General features: G+C 28.7%; 1 protein-coding gene across 3 annotated transcripts in view; it reads right to left on the bottom strand.

The window, feature by feature from the left end:
* Positions 1–22302, bottom strand: part of LOC148226413 (EGFR adapter protein-like) — a 194947-nt gene that overhangs the window by 103145 nt on the left and 69500 nt on the right. Inside the window, exon 1 of one of the 3 annotated variants that reach the window (XM_088204275.1) lies at positions 16332–16747. The exons of the other annotated variants lie outside the window; for them this stretch is intronic. Coding sequence (XP_088060401.1) covers positions 16332–16355 — 24 coding nt within the window. The 5' untranslated portion in view covers positions 16356–16747. Of the gene's footprint in view, positions 1–16331; positions 16748–22302 lie in introns of those variants that run through there. 3 annotated transcript variants of the gene reach the window in all.

Here is a 22302-nt window from a genome sequence, read left to right as displayed (position 1 = left end):
CGAGAATTTAATTTCCTCTACGAGGCATTTCGCTTCCCTTTGAGCTTTGGCCAAACTGGAGCGAGTTTATCTCATCTGAATCGGATCAACACATATGAGGGGCACTCGGGGAAGTGTCTTGTGCACGAGGGTGCGTCATTAAGTTCACATGACGTCAAAAAGGGCATTTTTATGACAGACGTTCTATCTAGCTTCGGATCCATCCAATCCGGTTCGAATTGCTTTTTTCTGGAACTGTACCAATAAAAGATAAATCCGACGTCTTTTCAATTTAGCAAGAATGTCATTCTGCGAATTCTATACAATATATTGTAGACATATTTGTGGACGAAACGTAATTAAGTGGCATAGTTTGTCAGATATGCTTGATTAGTCGAATAATGGATACTTTCATTTAGGGATATGTATGATAAAATATAATATTATAAAAATAATAGTTATCTAGATTCTTAATTTCAAAGAATCGTGTAATGCAATATATAAGTGACAAATACCACTTAAAATATTTTTGTTTATAATATTAAATGCCTTAAAGTGTGTGATTGACAAAAAGGTTATAAAAAATAGAAACTATGTAGTAAATATAAAAAAAATTCTGATTCTCAACATTAGTTTTTAAGCAAATTTATAGAAGTATCACAAAAATAAATAATTAGCTTATACTTATGTATATATTTAAACAAGACTAAAGCAACGTAATTAAATAACTTACACGATATAATGTTATATGGGAGGTTACTGTACATCATAAATTTACTGTGTAATGTCCTATCGATAATTATATAAACCTTTAACTCTATGAATAAGAAGCTCAATAAAACTGACTTACTTCTGCCGATTTACATGCATGCGGTTTTATAAAATTGGATGTCTATCAAACGAAGTTTAAAGGCATATAACGACTTTAATGGTCGTAAATAATGTAACTCCTTTAACTTTGAGAGCTTTAAGTTATATAACAGTATTACTAAAGTAACATACAACTTCATTATTCCACGAAAGTTAATCGTCTATCGTTTCTCAATTATTTTTTATAATACAATTCAGATATAAGTATATATCAAGTATTATACATATATCAATTTAAAAAATATAATTTATATTTATATACCAGGATATAAATTATTCTTTGCTGCTCGCTCAGCTTCAAAATAAAAAAAGGCACTTAAATGTGAAAAAGTTTTTCATTAAACAAACGGCGCAACGTTTATATCGAACGAGTATAGTAAACATAGACGAAAGTCAGACAACGAAAATTGTACTCGTCTCTCGACCCCTTCAGCTCCGGCTATAAAACTTGATTAAAAATACTAAAAGGGCCCCTGCAATAGGCAACAGCAAACAAATACTATAGCGACTGTGCCATTGTCGCCGGTCTTTTTCGTCTCCCTTTTGGTGGAAACGATGCAATCGTAGCTGAAACTTTGTTGTTTTTGATCGTTAGTCGCTCAATATTAGGTAAAACTTTGACATCACAATATATGCTATACATGTGTTCAATCTAATACGGTATTCCAACTTATCATAGACTATCATTATTATAATATTAATAGCCTGGAGTAAATTGGCTTTAAAATGAAAGGGGAGAATGTTTGTTATTATGTTGCATTTACAGACAAAATTTAAAAAATGTTTATCTACGTACACATTATTTTGAATAAGTTTATCAAAAAAAATCTTGAATATATTTTGCAGTGTTCTTTTAGTGACGCTTATAAATTTCCCCATGTGGCGAAATTGACTTGATAAAATCAAGGAACATGGCGGTATGTTTTATCTCATCCACCTTATTTTCTAGACCTTGCGCCTTCCCACTACCATTTATTTTGATCAATATATTTCCTAGACAAAAAAAAAATCCGACGATATGACAAAGGGAATATCGGAATATCCTGCATCAGATCCTCCAATATTTATTGGTAATGAAATTAAGAAAATGACCGAGAGATGAAAAAATGTTATATATTTAAAAATCATTAAAATTAATATTAACATTTAAAAGTGAATTTTTTAATATATTAAAAAAAATGATTCCAACCACTGCTACAATATAATTTTAAAATTTCATATTTAAGATCATATCATGTCCGTTTATTAAAAATATTTGTAGAATATTTAGTAAAACAATAAATATAAATATATAAGCCATAAAATCTAATAATTACAAATGTAAAGTATCATAAAGCTCATAAACGATCTAAAAATATTTAGTGTTTGCAGAATATTGCCAATAAAAATATTTATATTGAATTTAAATACTATGAGTCTAATTTTAGCAAATAAAAAAACTGTTATTTCAGTCCATTTTATTAAATGAGCGGCTTTTATTATATTGTAATTGAAAAATTAATTGTTTTTTACAAAACTATGTCAAGGATGTCAAATAACAGAAATACTTACAAGTTTTTATCGTATTATGTTATAATAAAAGTAATAAAAATCGCCATAATTTGTATACGTGAAAATTCAAGATCAATAATTTTTTTACGAATGCTATTTTAATTAAATGGATAATTAAAATTACTTCATAAAACATATTGAACGACGAAGTGTTTTTTAAACACGATTTTTATTGGTTAAAGAGAGAGATACTTTATATATTTATTTGATACACTATTGTACAATTTCCTGAATCGATTTATCTCAAAAATAATATTTATATATAATAAATATTTAAATTATTTCTTATTTTAAAAAATCAGAGAACATCTTAAGGTAGTAAATACCATAATATTACTTTTAATATACAACATTTTTCATCTTTAACTTGTCTATAATATTTTAAACCTTTTTGTGTATATATTTTAACAAAAAAACTATGTAAATTTACAATTTAGATAATTTTAATAAAATTATTTAAATACCCTGCAACTTAAAAAAAAACAATATTCGAGATAAACCATTTATAAAGACTCGTATCCAAAAACTTAGCTTCTTGGCTTAATCACTACTATTTTTATACTATGCTATAACTATGTATGAGCAAAACCAATTTCTTGCCTAATTGCAAGTTTATGAATTTCGGGTAGAGCATACTTATTGTTACATAAAACATTTATTTATAATACATTTATAATTCAAAGCTTATTTTATCTTAATATTTTTTATAAAAAAAATAAAGTTTTATTGTTTTACACATAACATATTTTTTATTGTAATGAATTATTATTGCAAAATAGTTAATTTAATGTAATTATTGCTTATTATGCAGCTAAAAGTATAGCATATAAATAGTGAGGTTTAACAATGAAATTAATTAAAATATTATTAATGCCATCTTTCGGTATATTTTCACACTAAAATTAAGTCCTAATATTCCCGTTTTCCCCAGAAACGTTTTTCCTTTAGGTTCACAACTTGGCTAAATTTTTATTTTTGATAACTACTATAGGGGTTTTATATTTATTTAATATTAATTCAAACCAACCACAAAATAATATACATATACATAATATGACATAAAGCGAAATATATTTATATATTATACAAAATACATTTTAAACAAAATAAGCTACAGATATCCACTGGCTGAATATCCTTTTATAAGAATGAAAATCAATGCTTTCGATTGAGCCAAAACGGAAATTGGCTGGATAAAGCCGCAGACTGAGAGCAATCTGTGGAACAGGAGTCCCTTGTATAATATAAGTTTCTATAAAATTTACAAGCTACTACTTTTTCACATTTTGTGTCAAAGACACGTATCGGAGAGTATTTCAATCTATTACGTCTTTTGCGACTTTTTTCATACCGTATAATTCTTCCAGTATTTCAATTTCCCGATTATTCGAAGATATAAATTAACGATAAAAAGGGGTTGGAGTTAATTTAAAATGCAGTCAGCGCGAGGCTATTTCCGAAACCGATTTCGGAGTTAACTCTTTCACACCTGTAATTCCCAACTAAAGGGGCAGAATCGCATTGTAAATCACGGTATAATCCAGTAGATCTTTTTCAGTATAAAAAAACACGGTATACTCTTTCTCATCCACAAGCCTGCAAATGGATTAAAAATCGCGAGTGCCAAGAATTTATGCGACCGTAACTGTGTTTCTGTATTGTGTTAAACCGAATTAAAGCTCCTTTACGGGGTGGTTTTTTATTTTAGAGGTAGGTGAACCGAAATACGATTGTGGGAAAGTTTAGAGTTTGCTTCGTATAATTGAAATATTTATGTGTGTGATGTCAGTGTTTATTTAAACTGTGCATATTAGAACGTCTGAGATTGTAGTTAATTTTATTATGTAGCCACCTGTCTAGACACTAATGTGTTTATGTTATAAGTACAATAAAATTTTCTCCGTTAATAATTAGTCTTAAAAAAATAAATGGAAAGCTTATATTTTATATATTATTTAAAATAGCAATTAGAAAAATTATAATTAAATTATTAAAATCAAAAGTATTTTGTAAGAGTAGTAATAATATCATAATTATTTACTTTTATGTTTTATGAATTCTGCAGCTCATTTCATGTGATCTCTCTTTGCTTACAAATTTAGTATTATAATTTATTAGCGTTATAGAGTTGTAGCTAATTTAAATGTCTTGCTTTTATTCAGTAACGTAAAACACCTGGACTCCAAGCTTAAATTTAACAGTCATATTTCGGAACTTTGCTTTAAAGGGCTTGCCGCCATGCGGCCCTTAGACCTGAATTCAATAAAAATAGCGCGCTAACTATCAAAAATAAAATTGATTTATCTATAAACAATTAATTTGGCCCATATTAATATAGTACATATGCCTGCCCGGTGTGGAATAACACCATTAATACAAATTACTCTAAATTACAAGTCATTCAATAAAACTATAAAAATAATACATTATACACCATTTTAAACTAATCCTAAGAAATCATATTAGCCTTAAAATATCAACAATTAAAGAATACTGTCATTTTTATACCAGAAAATATTATAAAATATTTCGCAAAACCACACTAACCCACTAATGTCGTGTATTGGTGACTACGATAAAAACAACTTTGAATTTAAATACAGACAAAAAATTCCAAAGAACATAATGTTTTAGAGTCTAAAAACAACATATCAATAGTTCCAGTTGTCCAGAGAAATGTACTCATATTTTCACTTATTTTGTTTTGTTTTCTATATTTTTATTTTGCTTAAATTGTAAAATATTTTTTTGAGTTTTTTTACCTTAAATTACAACCACAATCGTTTTGTTTTATATTATTAAATTGTAGCTAATAACAAATTGTGAACATGAAAAAATGTATAAATAAGTAACATGTATAGTATATTATATATAATTAATATGTTTCTAAAATGTTATATGTTATTGAAATAAACGTATTAAAAAAATCTTTTACTGGTTTTATTTACACCAATATAGATTAATATTTATTCATGTAGATTATATTATAGTTAATAATTAAAATATAAATAAATGCAAATAATTGTAAAACGTTTATTATAAAAGAGTGCATAATTTTAACAATTTTTGTATAAAATATTATTGTAATACTGAATAAAATATTTATTGCGTAAATATTTGCAAAAACTGATCTTATCATATGATTTATATAACATTTACATTGAAACATTGATTCTTATTTTATTTAGCTGGCGAACGAAGTATTTTTTAAGTCAACGATCTTTGCATTTATATTTTTGTTTATCAGAAAATTTTAAAAGTAAAGGAAACGAAATGTTTGCTAATCGGCATTCCTAAAGTCGGTCATAAAACTTATATTGTCAAATAATGTTTTCTAGGTATCCCTGTCTCATTTTTCGGTACCTGCTTCGAAATCAGAAGTAAATTTAACGGACTCAAACCACTACGTGTTTTGAAAATTTCAGTGGTTGTAAACCGTTTTAAAATATTTTTATAAATTTTTTTTAACAAAAAAATCATTTTGTAATACAAATAAATTCAAAAAAATTCTCGAGAAAGTAGAAAGAAATATAATATATTATATATCTTTATATCACCCTTTATATATTAGTATTATTCGGAAATTTAAACTGTAGTTCGCAATTCAAATGAATAATGCAAAATACGACGGGCTCTTGTTAAACACTTGTATTACTTGAAGCTTTACAATGTCAAACAAAATATACCCTTTAAAAATTTAAATACTACTCTACCAATTTTTCTCTTTATCTATATACAAATAATACAAAATTAAATGTAGCTTTAACTGTAACCTAAATAAGCAAACTAATGTCTAAAATTACATCGTCTGTGCATCTAAGGTCGGATGAACGGCAAAATTTTCATTAATATAAATTGACATAGAAGAATTACACAGACATGATGCTGCACCATATACAATGTACATATGTACATATATTTCAGACGTTTCAGTATGATTTTAGACACAACGTTCCACATTTAGCTCTCACCATGAGTCGTCGTTTCGCTTCCTGCAATTTATCCAAGCTACATTATTAATTCCAACATCGGCCTTCGAAAGTTTAATATCAATTTTCATACGTTGTATTTGTGCTACGACATGAATATGCCACGATAGAGGATTTGAATTAAATTCAATCCAGATATCCGAACCCGTCGAGACATGTTCGAACTGAACATGAAAAACATACAACACACACAATGTGCAAGAAAAGAATAGACATGTGTTCACACGGCGTATATCAAATATTTTACTACGAAATTGAAAACGATGTCTTGGCTGGGTACACTACATTCGACGTTACAAAGCGTTTTTATTTTTTGCTGAAATATAATTTTTAAGGAATTAAATTAGATAGAAAAGGTAAAATGACCATTACACTCTAATATATCAGTATAATATATAGATCAGTGGTCTCGAAACTCATTAGGCATTAAAGTTACTTTGAATATTTAAAAAAAATCTAGCTACCTAAAACATTTTTGTTATATTATATTTACTCGTATATAAGAAATCTACTGTAGTACAATGACAAACATATGTTACAACACCTACTAATAGGCGTGGGGTTTTATAACTTATTTTTTTATTGATTTTAAACTTCACAGCACCGTTTGAATCGTTAAATGTTTCCATACAAATCAAAATGGATGGATATTAAACAATTATACTTTTTAGATTTTATTATGGCAATCGAATCAAGCACCAATGGTTTATTATTTTTATGTATATAATACCTAGAACGCAAGAATTTTAGATACACATAGCATAAATAAAGTTAAATATCTAATATTAGTATACTACAGTCGAAATAAATTGTATTATATTTAAATTATAATGTGAAAAGCAAATGTTTTGAATATTTTACTTATATATCAGTCTTTATTGGTTAGTGAATTTATTTTAATCTGATTCATGGATTTAAATAAACGGTTAGTAGTTCTAATACATAAAATTTTAATTAAACGGTAAGTAGGTTGGTTTTTTAAATCGTTAGTATTTATTTAATAAATGTTATCTTTTTATATTAGACGGTTAGTTATATTTTCACAGAAGAGTTGCTTATTAAAAATTAATTATAAAATATTTTTATAAGAAAATAACTAATTTATTGAAGTATGTGTGTAACAATAAAAATAATTACACCCATACCTCTCTATACGGCCGCTCTTTATACGGCCTTTCGCTATAACAGCCATTTTCAATTAAGGCACGTTTTCGATTTACGGCCTAAAATGTTTCGCTATAACGGCAAAAAAACTTTTTTTCGATGTCGATTTTTAAAAAAAATTAAAAATAGATTTAATTTGCATAATTTTAAAATGAAAAGTGAAGCAGCTAGCGCCGATGAGGCCGCATCTAAGGAATATCCCAACATTTTAAAGGGAATTATTGAAAGAGGTGGTCATAAATCTGAACAAGTGTTTAACGTAGACGAAACAGGGCTTTATTGGAAGCGAATGCCTGATTGCACGTACATTTCAAAAACCGAAAAATCTGCACTGGTTATAAGGTGTATAAAGAACGATTAACTTTGCTACTTGGTTCAAATGCCGCGGGTGATTTTAAGCTAAAACCACTTTTAATATATTTGTCCGAAAATCCAAGGCCTCTTAAAGGACTAAATAAAAATCAATTACCCGTCATATGGAGATCCAACAAGCAAGCTTGGATGACTAAAGCTATTTTAGAGGATTGGTTCAAAAATCACTTTTGCACAGAAGTGAAAAAATATTTGCGAGACAATAACTTAAGCAACAAGGCTTTGCTAATTTTGGATAATGCACCAGGGCATCCTACTAATTTATCCGAACTATCTGAAGATGTCATGATTGAGTACCTTCCGAAAAATACAACAGCTCTGATCCAATCAATGGATCAGGGTGCAATAGCCACTTTTAAGGCATATTGCCCACGCCGAACTTTCCGACAACTTATAAGGGAAACCGATGGTAAATCTTCAATTAAAACATTTTGGAAAAACTTTAACATCAAGGATGCTGTTGACAGCATCAGTGAATCATGGAAAAAATTAAAATTAACAACAATGAACCATGTTTGGAAAAAAATATGGCCAGAATGTGTAAAAAGTACTGATGCAGAAGTTAATTGCCTTCCTGAAATTAGGCAAAACATTTTGGATCTAGCACATGATCTCGGCTTTGAAGGTTTGAACGAACGTGATGTGCTTGAACTACTTGAAGCTGATAGGGAACCCCTTTCATATAAGGAACTCATTCAGTTGCAAGCAGAACCGGCATTTGATGAAGAGACAGAGCCTGTTGTATTCAAACAGCTAACATCAAAAAAATTTCAAAAGCTTTTTCCTATTTCGAACAAGGAATAAACATCTTCCTTAAAAACGATCCTGACGTCGAACGTAGCGCTAAAGTTTCTCGAGGAATTAACTCAGCCATTAGCTGTTATTAATCACTAAAGAACGAAAGAGACAAAAAGGCAAGACAAACAACGTTGGACAATTTTTTTAAGCCAGGCCCATCCTTACCAGCGAAAAATGAGAATGACAGTGATCTGCAGGTTACCATTTCTTCATTGTCTTCAGATTAAAGCCATTTTAAAAAAAAATTTGGTATGTATTCATACACATATTTTATGTAACATGAAGTTGTTTCATTTTTGTTTATGGATTAATTTTGGTTTTTGGAGTCTGTTATTATTTTATGTACAAATGTATGTACTTGTTATGTATGTATTTTTGATTTAAATGAAATAAAAAGATAAAATGCATTTTAAATGATAAACCATGTTACATATTTAACAAATTTGGAACCGATCCCATTGAATTTGTATGAATTTGTATTAGAATAATTGATTCGTTATACGGCTTTTCGCTTTGCGGCCAAGTTTCGTGGAACGTATCTAGGCCGTAAAGCGAGGTATAGGTGTAGTTTAATATTGTCACCATGACGGATAAATAGCCGCAATCGAAACTTCACGAACCGCTTATCATAACGATATTAACTAAATAATAATATTATTGCTGACTATTTAACTTAGCAGTTACTAACCATTTTTCTTTTATATAACTAAAATATTAAATAACACTTTTTAATTCTAAAAAAATTGTATTGAACTATTTTATTTTCTAAAAAATTTGACGGACCGCGAGCTATCTGATTTTCTGTCGTGATCTTACTATAGATTAAACATTCCACAGACACTATGCAACTATGTGTGGTAGTATGCGCATAAACTTAGCTAGCAAATATGTATATATATATAACATATGTATGTATACGAGGGATATTCAAAAGGTACAAGGCTAGAAAAAAATAGAAGCGCCTTTTTGTTCGGTTGGTCACACCGCGGTTTCCGCGTGCAGTAGCAAAATTTATTAAACCCCGTTGCAACGATGTTTACATGTGTTTAAAATGAACGTGTCAATATCTAATCTCACCAGTCCCTTTTGTGCAAAAACTGTTGCCAAAATTTATCGTCAACTTGTTTTTGTTCATGGCAAATTGGCGTCGTAAATTTAAATAATCAAGTGACGTTGACAAAAAAATAAAGTTAATCTCAAAATATTTTCCAAGCTTTATATATCAACTTTTCGAATATCATTCGCATATAGTTATATTATCGATTAACTATTTTATTTTTTCAGTATTATTCGACTTTTATTCGCATTTTATAACGGTTCACAAAACCGAAAACATCCAGCAACAAAAGAGCAGTTGACCTCGCTCCTATCTGAGAGGGCACAAATGAGATTCAAAGGCCAAACGCATTTACCGGTCTTCCTATCTATCGCTTCCTAGATCATTTATCACCTACACCCGATCGATTCTTTCGATTCCAAACTGTCGTACCACACCACGCAGAAGAAAAAAGGTCGACGGAGACCAGAAAATCTAGATTTTTATCGCAAGAAAATTTTCTGCGTCACATTCGAGCCCGACGATATCTCCGCTGAAATATTGGACCCGATGGGGTTATAATGGAAAAAGCGTGGAGGCACCTAGTAAACATGCAAGCAAAAATAATGTTATAGCCGTGGAAAAAACGGGCAACACTATATGGTTGGAGCTTGCTGAATTCAGGCAAGACATCGCTTTCAATTTTGTAGTAAAATATTTGAGGTTCAGGCGCCGCCGCATAAACGAATATCTATATTTGCAATATGTCTACAAAGTATTACAAACATAATGTTTTAGATATATTCAATATTAGATACTTGTAGTAGTAAAAAATAAACACATTTTTCATACAAATACTATTATTTGGTTTATTCTATAAATGGCGCAATTATTATACTTTTTTAGATCATTTTAATTATTTTATCGATGCTTTTAATTGGATTATACAATATTTTTGATATGATAAAATACGGCAAAAGCGATAGGTTATAGATAGGTTTAAAGCGCTTAAAAATAGATAACCACACAACTTATCCTAGACTATGGACTGTCACAATCAAATTGATTGTATTTTTACCATTCTATTTAGTTCTACGTAAATTATTTGCGGTCATAATTTTTTTTACTAAATATAGGAAATGATTAAATGAAGGCAGATATTTAATACTGCTGCTCATAATAACAAAGTATATTATAAACGAATTCAAAGCACAAAATCAGGGTCATCTCTATTATTTAAGATTATTGGAAATGTTGCTTATTTTATTTAAATTAAAAACATATGATAGTAAGAAATACAGTGTGCATGAGTGCAATTTATAATATTTTTTTTTATTGTTCATAATTTATATTATAAGTTTTGTGTAACTTTGAAATAATGTGGTGTAAGATTAAACAGTTAAAAAATTGGGTTTAGAAACAGTTCTTTTTTTATTAAAAAATTAGTTAAATAATAACTTGATTGAAATTGAAAATATTACAGATTTACACTTACAATTAAATATGAAACAATTTAACAAGATATTGAATTAGGCGCTTTTAAACCCAAAATGAACCAAATAAGGGAATATTTTTTAATGCACAGAACATAAATAGTATCATGTATCTATAAATAACAAACATAATCACTGTCGATAACGCGACCAAATATAGCAATGATATCTAAAGAAACATATATTTAAATATATTTAAACACACTAGATATCACATACTTATCTTCCTTTGACTTTCACATAAAAAAGTAAAATTAAAAAATCTAAATAAATAAATATATTACAAAAAATTACTTGATCGATGTTTTACAGTGAATTATTTAATATTTTACATTGATATACATAAAAAAATGTTTAAAGCTAGCGTTAAAAAATTGTACGTACATTTTTGTAATTAATAGAAGTACAGAAGATTTTTATATAAAATATGAAAAACATGTTAAAATCCCCTTTAAGCATTTTTTGTATACATTTTATTTAAAAACATATAAATCTCATTTATTATACTATTTTGTATAAGGTTAATATTAAAGTTAGTCTTACGATATGCTTCAAGTCTAATTGTATATTAATATTTTTTTATGATTTTTATAATAATATTAAGATTATGATATATAAAAAACAGGCTTACATAGTTTTGAACCGATGACCTTTCAGTTATTATATTTATTATTTCTCGCTCCAGAATTAAGTTTTTATTTATAATACAATTTTTTGCATATAGATGAATTAATTTATAAAATAATTTAATAAATATATATATACATACAATGAATTTCCTAGCACATTTTGTGTTACAACACTAGATTAAAAATATTCATAATTGTTAGTAATTTATTGAAATGGATTACCATTTCAATTAAAATTATAATTATAATAAAATAGAGCCACACGTAAATCATATTATTGTTAAACAACAATAATACCAGAAAAAAATAAATTCATCAACTACGGAATAATCATATGTTTGCAATAAAAAACATTCCCTTTATTTATAGAAAATAAATAGGAAACCACTTCAATAAAAATAATCTTAAAAGTTTAATATGATTCAAAATTAGTAATACGAAACCCTTGAAATATCCATTATCTCGATTGATTGTCCGAAAATTAATGACTCAAAAACAGAATAAGTAGAGTTCTTAATGACTCATTTGTGCGTAACTTAAATTGAATTACTTTAATGGCTTTGTACAACAAATTAACTTTTACTAATGTAGGACAAGTTATATTTATTTATTATATATTTAGGTACATTTTTTTTTAAATAGTCGTATAATAAACATTTTTGAATATATTTTACTTATACAATAAAAACATTTTTAAAAGCATTTTCCGATGTATTATTAACGCCTGTGTCGAGGTTTGGCGAGAGAGAAAAAACTGGTCACACTAAAAGCACTAAAAGTGTTTTTTGTAGCATATTTGACAAAGCGACTTGTTTGCACGCCGTATTTCTTCATTTAACCTCGTCGAAAGTGAAAGAACCCGACTGGAGATCGTATCATTTTTCATACAATCAAAACCAGCTTCGATACAACTCTATTTACCGAAACAAAAAAATCATTAATCTTCTCAAAAGCTCGCGGACTAAACTATATCGTTGTGTGATGGTTTCCTTTTGTATGAGTTTTAAAAATCGGCCCAGATGATAAATCAGGCGAATAAATCTGCGTAATTCGAGTTCATCAGTTTCAACCTAAATTCAAAGTTCTCGACGATCATAATCAATCATGATGATAAGTGCGCGTGTAGGGATGTAGAATATCCCTGCGAGCTCGTTACATCCATCCCTCATTCTGGTGGGAGGCGTTTAATTAGTTATTTTGACATTGTCTACACGAGAAATCCATTTTGAATCGGGACAACACTTCTTGGGTTTACTTTTTTTAGCCCTTTGCCCTCACACCCAATGAAGCTTTTTTGGGAGCTGCGTAATCCCTCTCGAATGCTTTAATATTTGACATTTTTTTATTGTGTGGCTTTTTAATGAAAAAGTTTTATAAGAACGTATATATATTCAAGAGGGGATAAGATTGATTATACAGTGTGATTCAATTTGTTAGCCATCACATAAGACATACATATACATATATTTTAAATTAGTATAACATCGGAATATACACATTTACCAATGTATTGATTTTTTTTAATATGTACTAATTTAAAAGCTATATAAAATATTTGTTTTATGTAAGAAAATATCAAGAGGATTAATTAAAAATAGCACTTAGACGAACATGTATAGTATTATTTTTTCTACAATCAAGGAATACAAATAAAAACATATTATATCATAAAAAAATATTCTACCACAAATTCGTTATAAAAAGCATTCGAAAAACTACATCTAATTCGTTTCCTCTGAAAACGAATATACCTAGGCATAATACCATTTTCAAGTACACGAATAAAAAATCATGTAAATTTTATTGAATGCTTTTATTGAAGCAAAGGAAGAAGATAAACAAGTTTTAGAGATATTGTGTGCAGCATCCTACGCCTTGACAACTACATATTATACATATGCACATATAATATATTTATTAATCTTACACTGTGAAAACTATGTATATATTTTCTTGTAGTACTCTTTAAAAAATGGTATATTAGCCTTATTATTAATTCCTATCTTACAAGCTTTCTAAGAAAAGTTTGAGTGGATTTAAAATTTCATAATTTCAAAAACCTTCAAAGCAACTTACTTGTTTTCATATATTTATAATGTTTTAATAAATAAGTTAAATTTGTCTCAAAGCTTAGTTTAAGTATTCGTATAATTTATTACATTATCGTGTCTTGATTTAACTTGTTATGTAATATGTATGATATATATGAATATATTTTATATAGTAATAAGTATTTAAAATAAGTATTCAATGCAATTTAAATTTTACAAATAGCATAAATAACAATTAGTTTCATAAAGATGAGATAATTAGTTTATTTTAAATAAGAATCAAGAATCAAATACATAATTACTTAACAGTGTTTATAATATTATAAATAATCATATCTGTGTATAAAACAAATAGTTAGTCCAGAGTTAAAAAATATTTAATCAAGGATTTAAGGTAAGCTAAATTGTGGTTTTGTTTTTGTTTAGCTTAATGCATATATGGTATTTTCCATGAGCTAAATTAGGCTTATAATTATTTGACTAGCTTCTCTTACTCTATAAGATTATTAAAAGTTAAAAAAACGTAATCTGTGATGATTACCGAAATTATAATTATGTAATAATAAATAATTACGATCTCTTAGAAATAATATATATATACACAAGGATTTAAACTCGGGGTTTTCAAGTGCTAGTTATAAATTAACATTACTAATATATCGTTTAATTATTTTTTTTATTATATATTTATGTTTAAATAATAGATATGAACATACATATATGTTAGGATGATTAAAGCAAATATTAGAAATTATTGTAATTAAAATGTATATATTACTAGATACACACTGATTTTATAATATACAACAATATATATTAAATAGATTATTACATTTAAATTATATTTTTTATGAATTATAAATCAAATATAAAACCGGTAAATTCATTACTCTATCAATGTTCAATTATATTTTGCAACTTTTTGAGTATATTTTGTAATATCCTAAAATATTTTACTTTCATCAAAGTTATATATACAGATTTTGAGAAGGCCTTTAACAAGGTTTGTCATTGGTTGTTATTAAAAAAATTTAGACAACGGTTGCTCGGATGATTCGACTTGGTTATTCTCGAATTACTTGAGCGACTGTATATTGTTATTAGCGAATTACTTGTGACTGTTGAGACTGTAAACAGTTTGTAGTCTATGGCAGCCGATTGTCAAAAACAGTACGCGACAACTGGGCGACGGTCAAACGGGCGATACAAAGTAGGAGATGGTTAAATGGGCGACAGAAAAAAACTTGCACGGTTAGCTTTACTGTAAACATTAGTAAAATTTACAATAAAACCAAAAAGTATAATAAATTAAAAATGATATCGTGGGGTGTGTAAATACCATAACCAAATGATAATTACAATAATGTATCTTGACAATTGTAAAATATAAACAAAGAGTAACCCGCAAGAACGATAACACAATAGACTGACACTGAACGGACCACTACGGCAAACCCCCGTAATGTCCAGAGGAAAAAATGATCCTTTGGTCATAAAGGAATATATAGAAAAAAGTGTCGAAGCATGTCGTTATTACCCTCTAAAAACAGATATTATGGTTGTGCAAGCAAAACGCCATGAGGCGACAGAAAAAGAATCATTAATATTCAACCCTTTGCATTACTTGACCTTTGGATATGTGCAGCTAGAATATTTCACTCACATACATGCGCAATAATTGGTTGAATGATCTCTGTATAGTTGTGATTCGCTGGAGACCTCTCCAACCTACAGTACCAAAAGTTTGACAGGGAGACAATAGATAGAATAGTCTTTCTCAACAATGAACATATAAAACATAACCCATATGTTCATAAAAAGATACATATGTACTCGCTTTTTTGCTGTATTGATTTCTTTTTCACAAAAATATTGATTCATTATACATTTATAATAAATTAAAATATACATTATGTAGCTTGTTTAGCTCGCTTAATGTGTTTATCTTTTAATTCGATACACCCTCTCTATGACACTCTAGTTCGCAACTTTCTTGAATTGGGAATTTGTAATCCTTAAATAACCAAATAGTCTCTGTTAATCGAAAAAGTTCAAAAATGTTCTTGAGATACTTTTATAAGTGAATATTTGGTTATTATCTGTTTTTGTATTCCAGCGCCTTTTCTTTAGAAGCGTTAAGATGCGATAAACTGAGTTCTCGCAGAAATTTGTATGTCGCTAAGCATTTGTTCAAACTACTGAACGTCTGAGCAATTATAGATTTTGGTTCTTGGACATCTTCGAGAATCACGATCCTGTCCTTTTCTAATGGAAAGTGTAGTGCTTCAAACTGAGTAAAAAATATTACTCTCCAATATCACGATATCAAATGAAGAAATTCAGGTCGCATTTTCTTAAATTTATTAATAAAATTAATAATTATTTTTAATATTACATACCATTGCTGTTCGTGTGGTGTTCATGGCAACTCAGTGCCTTTTCAGAGATGCTTCTCATTTCGGCCATCTAGTTTTGCGACTGCAACAGCAGCCGATGCAACATTTGCTCATTGACACATATCACGTACCTAGCACACTTTTAACATTGAAAAAACAAGACACGCTTGAGCACGCAACACACTGGCACATTTTTTATCATCGGTAGTTACACCATCGGCAAACCACTTTAATTCAATAATTAAAAAATAATATATGGCATATATTTATGATACACTTGTTGAGGTGAGCGAAATGTTGCGGTTTTCGAGCAGGTTTGGTCCGCGAGAGAATTATGTCCTCGAATGGCTGTTAGAGGTTGTCCGAGCACACACACCGGCTGGGACCACTAGCTCGCAAAGCGAACACAAAAAGACTGAAAAGTGGTTTGGCTCGCCAGGTCGACCTTCCTCTTCTCCACCAGATCTGCTTCTTGCTGGCTGAAGGTGTGTGTATGTGCGCCTAACATCAAACTCCTTCGGTGCTCGCCGTTGTGCGATAGCTACTTATTACCCCGTTACATCATTGCTAAATTTGTATGCGAGCTTTGTTCGAAGATTCGCATCGTCGTTATCTAACTTTTCAGACTGATTTATCTTACCTATCCTAACTTACACTTAATGAGTCTAATGGACCGTGAATAGCGTTATAGTAAAATTGACTATTTGAACTTGAGAAAGACAAAGGTTTAATATGATTTGCCTACTACTTAGAATGATCAGATTTATAAAGCTTTACGGGGCACAACATGTTTAAGACATGTGTTAAAGAAAAGTATAAAACAATTATATTTTAATTAAATAAGTTACAATTTTATAGCAAAACCCCATAAAATATTATTAACTATCAATTTAAATAAGTGATTAAATAACTTAATATGCATACAAGCTATGCTCAAAATTTAATAGAATATAAAGAGCGAACTCAACAAATACATGTTTCGAGATAATCGACTACAAAGTCATTTAAATGTTTTAAAATATTAAGGGTTGAGATATATAAGATTATTTATTATTTTATATACCTCTAAAGAAAGTTTTATAAATCGATTAGTTACTATGTTACTCCTTGAGATTAATAAAATATTATTTAAAAATAAAAAAAATCATTATGTTGAATTGCCCTCCAATTTTCTAGGTTTAACAATTAAATTAGCATATACTATTTGGTTTTATTTAGCCGTACTTGTTTTCATCTTTCTACCCAATTATATATTATATTACTTTATTTTAACTACAATTATTTGTACTGCAAAAAAATGTCGCAATTTATTTTCATGCAGTTATAAATTCTACTACTAAAAATTCTAGATGTTTTATTAAATAAAGCAATTAAACTTCTCAATACTTTTTATATGCTGAGTTTGCATTAAGGTTTTTTGTTTGCCACTCTCTCTACACATGCTTTTTTATCAAGCTATTTGCGTTTTGTAACTGTTGGAATTTAAGCAATTAGAGATTTGGCAACCTTGCACTTATCATTTCACATTAAACTTATTTGTCAGTTTAGTACAAAGTCTTTTCAAGGGCGCAAATGGGATAGGTTTCGCAAATCAGTCTGTTCTTATTATATTATCATCACGTATACATTGCATAATAAAACTTTTTAGTAGGTCATATAAAAAATGTCATTATTGTTTGTTGCGCTTTTAACGCGTAATATGCGACAAGTTTTTATTAAAAACTTTTGATCTGACAGTGGTCTAGCCAATGATCACATCATTAAAGCATAGCAATAACTATAAAATTAAAATATTAAAAAACTTGACTCTCAGACTCATTAAGACATTACATAGGTAATAACTTAATTCAATCGCGCAGAGACAAATTGTCAGTTTTTAATTTAAGAACTTTGTATTATTGAACAAAATAATGCAATTTTTTATAATAAATGCCATTTTTGAAAAAACAATAATTTTTGTTATAAATAAAATATCAGACGATTCAGCAAGAAATTTGATTCTGAAAGATTTTTTTATAAAAGTAGATTTCGTTCATGAAAATGACGCGGACCATTTGGCCGCGCAACGAAATATTTTAGGTGATTCCTTTAAATATAATATTTTATTCGTATTAAGGGATTTTTAAAATCGCTAAGTAAGGAATGTTACGAAATTTTTTTAATTCTTATCATTTCACTTATACCATAATGTTTTCATTTGCCCGCGTAGTGAGAATAAGCTTTATTTACTGCCTATTAATGAATACAAACATTAAAACTAATATATTTGTAAGTATATACTAATGAAAAAAGTTACTTTTGTATATATTTATTATTAAAATAATTTCTGGTTATTACTTTATTTTAATTTAATTTTTATATTTGTATTTAACTAACTTTATAAAGGAATACTAATATAAGTATCTAGAATCAAACAATTAATTTGTGATATTTTAGTAATCCGGATAGCTAAAAAGTCTAAAATTAATTATACAAAAAACATCTGTCAAATTTAAGACTGTTCCGCGTAATCTGGAAATTATGGCCACTTCAGTCATATATAATATAAAATATGCTTATTATATTTCATAATATATGCGAAATAAAATTTTAACAAGGCTAATAAATTTTATTCTGTCTATTCTCTCAATAAAAAGCAATAAAAATGTGTTTTATAATAGCACGAATCTTGATTTTTTTAATAATAAATGGAAATATATTTTTTATTAGTTCATGTAAATATTTTTTTATATAAAAGGCAACCTTAATGTATTTTACATCGTATAGTATATTTAACCGGGAAGTTTTTAAGCTATATTTTATCACAGTACAGTTTGATTAAAATATATAACAAAATATGCAAAAAAATTACAGATCTTTTGAAATATAAAATACTTCTTCTAGTATTTACGGTTTATATATTTAAACTGTTTTAAGATTCTTAATTGAAAATGTCTGAAGAGCTAATTAAAATAGTGTTGGAAATCATATAGACTATAAATATAAAACTAAAGCATATTATTTTTTTATGGCATACTATACAAACTTATAAATAAATATATAACACATATTCAATGGCTATACAATATACAAATTTAAATAATAATAATAAAAACACTGTATCGTAAAAAGGATTCAAGAGCCCTTCTGCGTTCTTTGGCATTTACGACTCTAAAAAACGACAGTGAGAGAGTTTGTTTACGATTCCCGTGTAAAAAACCCACTTTTAATTATTTTTGCATCTCATAAGTGGGTATATATTGCACTGCGAATGAATATGCCGATTTTAAGGTTCGACGGAGTGTGCACAAACAGGTTTAGCTCTCTTTATACTTTCGGTCATACGCCACAGAGAGCTTCGATATTGCAATAGCGGTACCTTCTTCTCGGTTTCCATATGATTTTCGGCCGAACCGGTATTTAGCTAGATTAAAGACAATATACGGTTCACAATATCCCTAATTACTGCGCTTCGTTCATCACCGAAAGTTCGGAAATAACTGAAAATCGTTTGCCGTTATCGGTGATATAAGACCGCTACAAGCTTACAACAGTTCGATTGAGAAAATTGGCAAAGGAAACGAATTGTCGGCTGTTACGGCGACAAAATGTGTCGTAAATAACTAAGTAGGTGGTGAGATGTAATTCGACAATGTAATAAATGTCCTTTGTTGTGTGATGGTTTTTTTTATTCCTGTTTGATTTATTTTTGAATACACAGAACAGTTTTACGCGGTATTATAAAATATATATTTATAAATTGATTGTTTATTAAAATTTATTTATTTATGTAGCATTTAAAAATGTTAAATATAAATCACAGGGAGCGCTTTATACTAAAAATAAAACCATTTAAATGAAAAAAATATACACTAAGTGTGCAATTTGTTTTTATCAGGCAGTAATATTATATTTTTTATTTGATCATATGTTGCTGGAAACTATAAAATTTGAACAAGAATTAAAGAAATGTTTGAAGCACTAAAGCATTTATTGATAATATATTTCAATTTAAAAATAGGTATATGTATCCATAATACACATGTAAGGATTCTTTTCTAAGCTCACGCTAATAATAACTACAGTTAAATAACAATAAATATTTAAAGTGTTAATACCGTATAACAATTGCAGAGCAAAACATATCAAGAATTTCATGCTATTCAAGCCCATTCGGATAAATAATAACCTCTGTGCTCGCGTCCATTAAGCTATGTAAATTTGATGATGCGAATTTAACCCAAATCTACCGTTGAATATGTAACACGCCTCCTTGAGGGAAATTTAACCTTATCAACGCTTTATATATGCGCTTATCACACAGGTTTAAACTCGCCATGATTTATTATATACGGTAAGGAATTCGAGAGCAAAAACGAATATTAATACACCCAATGCTGGAATATGCACACGGTGGATGCACAAACCCTCACGTTTCGCCCTCCATAAGCCGCGATAATTCCACTCACCGCTTCCGGAGTCACGTATTGTCATCTAATTTTAAATCTAGAGATGTCCGTGTATATGGCCTTTGTCTATATAGTGGGCATATCTAAGTATGAGTATATACGCGTACATACTACAAAAATTATTTGACAACTACATATAAAATAGAATTTATTATTTAATAATTGGTAAGCAACACGAAAACGTTTCAGTGTCATAAGTATAAAGACTAGACATCTCAAGTGGCCTTGCTAAGCTCTGAATATAGAGTAGATTTTTGATTCTGACTTGGAATCCGAACATAAAATTATTTTCCCTGCTGACATTAGATCTCTAATTTTAAAATTCAAAGAAGGAGATAATTCAGCCCTCAGTATTTAGCCATGACTACTAGTAATTGGACTCATTTCTTAGAAGCGGTGTTTTTTAAAATATATTGCATATTTTTTTAAAAACCTTTTTTTTTAATTCTTGTGAATGTGTGTTTTTCTTTAGTTAGCTTGAAAGGTTTAATTTAACTCATACATACAAAGTAAAATAGCTGTATTCTGTGTTAAAGCAGTAACTACGTATTGTAAAATATTTCAATATAATTGTTTAATTTTACAACATTACAGATGTAGACAGTTAAATGATTTTCACGTCATACGTTTTGTCACACTCTCAAATAGCTTGGTCATATGGCTAAATAGCTAGCGGCAGGTTGTTCTCGGATCGATTTCTTGACTGGTCATAAATATTTGCAACTGAGGTGTGTGGTCTGCGGGGGCGACAGATTGCGAACTACTTCTTGGTTTCGATTAATTTAACAACCAATACCTGTGCTCAATAAATGTCTACCTTGCTTAGTTTCAATGGTAACATATTTGTTTAATCAAGCAAATTGTTTAATAAAGCATTTGAAAGAGATTTAATAAAAAAAGTAAAAATTTAATAATTTAAAGCACTTTTCCTAATGTTAATTTTAAAATATTATAATTAACTTTATTTACAAATTAGTTATTAAGCTTTGATTATAAGAATTTCCAAATAACGTTATACTTATATTTTTATTTTTTATAACATGCGGTAAATTAAAAATGCATTGATTTTTGGCCAACCTGTATCTGTTATTTTTTTACTAATAAACACTTTGCTGCCTTTTTGCTGTTTGCCATTTTTTCTACTTAGAAACTCTTGCTTCAAAATGTCGATTCAATCAACGACACGTTCGTGCAAGTCAGTATTTATCAAACGCTACAAGACATTTAGAACGTCGTCGTCATATTTGGAAAGCTTAAAGTTCAACGATCCCTTGTGATAGATTGCTACGTCATAATCAGTTTTGCTCAGATGCGACAAGCGAAATTGACGTGACGCAATTTGTCCCTTGGTACGAATTCTCCTCGGATTAGTTTTGCGTCACTTAGCCCACATACAACAAATACGTGTGTATGTAACCACATTTGAAAGACGGAGAAACACGCTTCAATAGCGCAGTTTGAAACTCAAAACCTCATAAAATTCGATGCACCAACTCGTTACAGCGCAGATTAAACAGACAGATTGG

This window comes from Plectrocnemia conspersa, unplaced genomic scaffold, assembly GCF_051122295.1.
Source record: "Plectrocnemia conspersa isolate PC_06_02 unplaced genomic scaffold, ASM5112229v1 ptg000014l, whole genome shotgun sequence".
Classification (NCBI taxonomy): Eukaryota; Metazoa; Arthropoda; class Insecta; order Trichoptera; family Polycentropodidae; genus Plectrocnemia; species Plectrocnemia conspersa.
The sequence above is the reverse complement of the archived record's forward strand: the minus strand, read 5'-3'. Positions and strand labels throughout refer to the sequence as shown.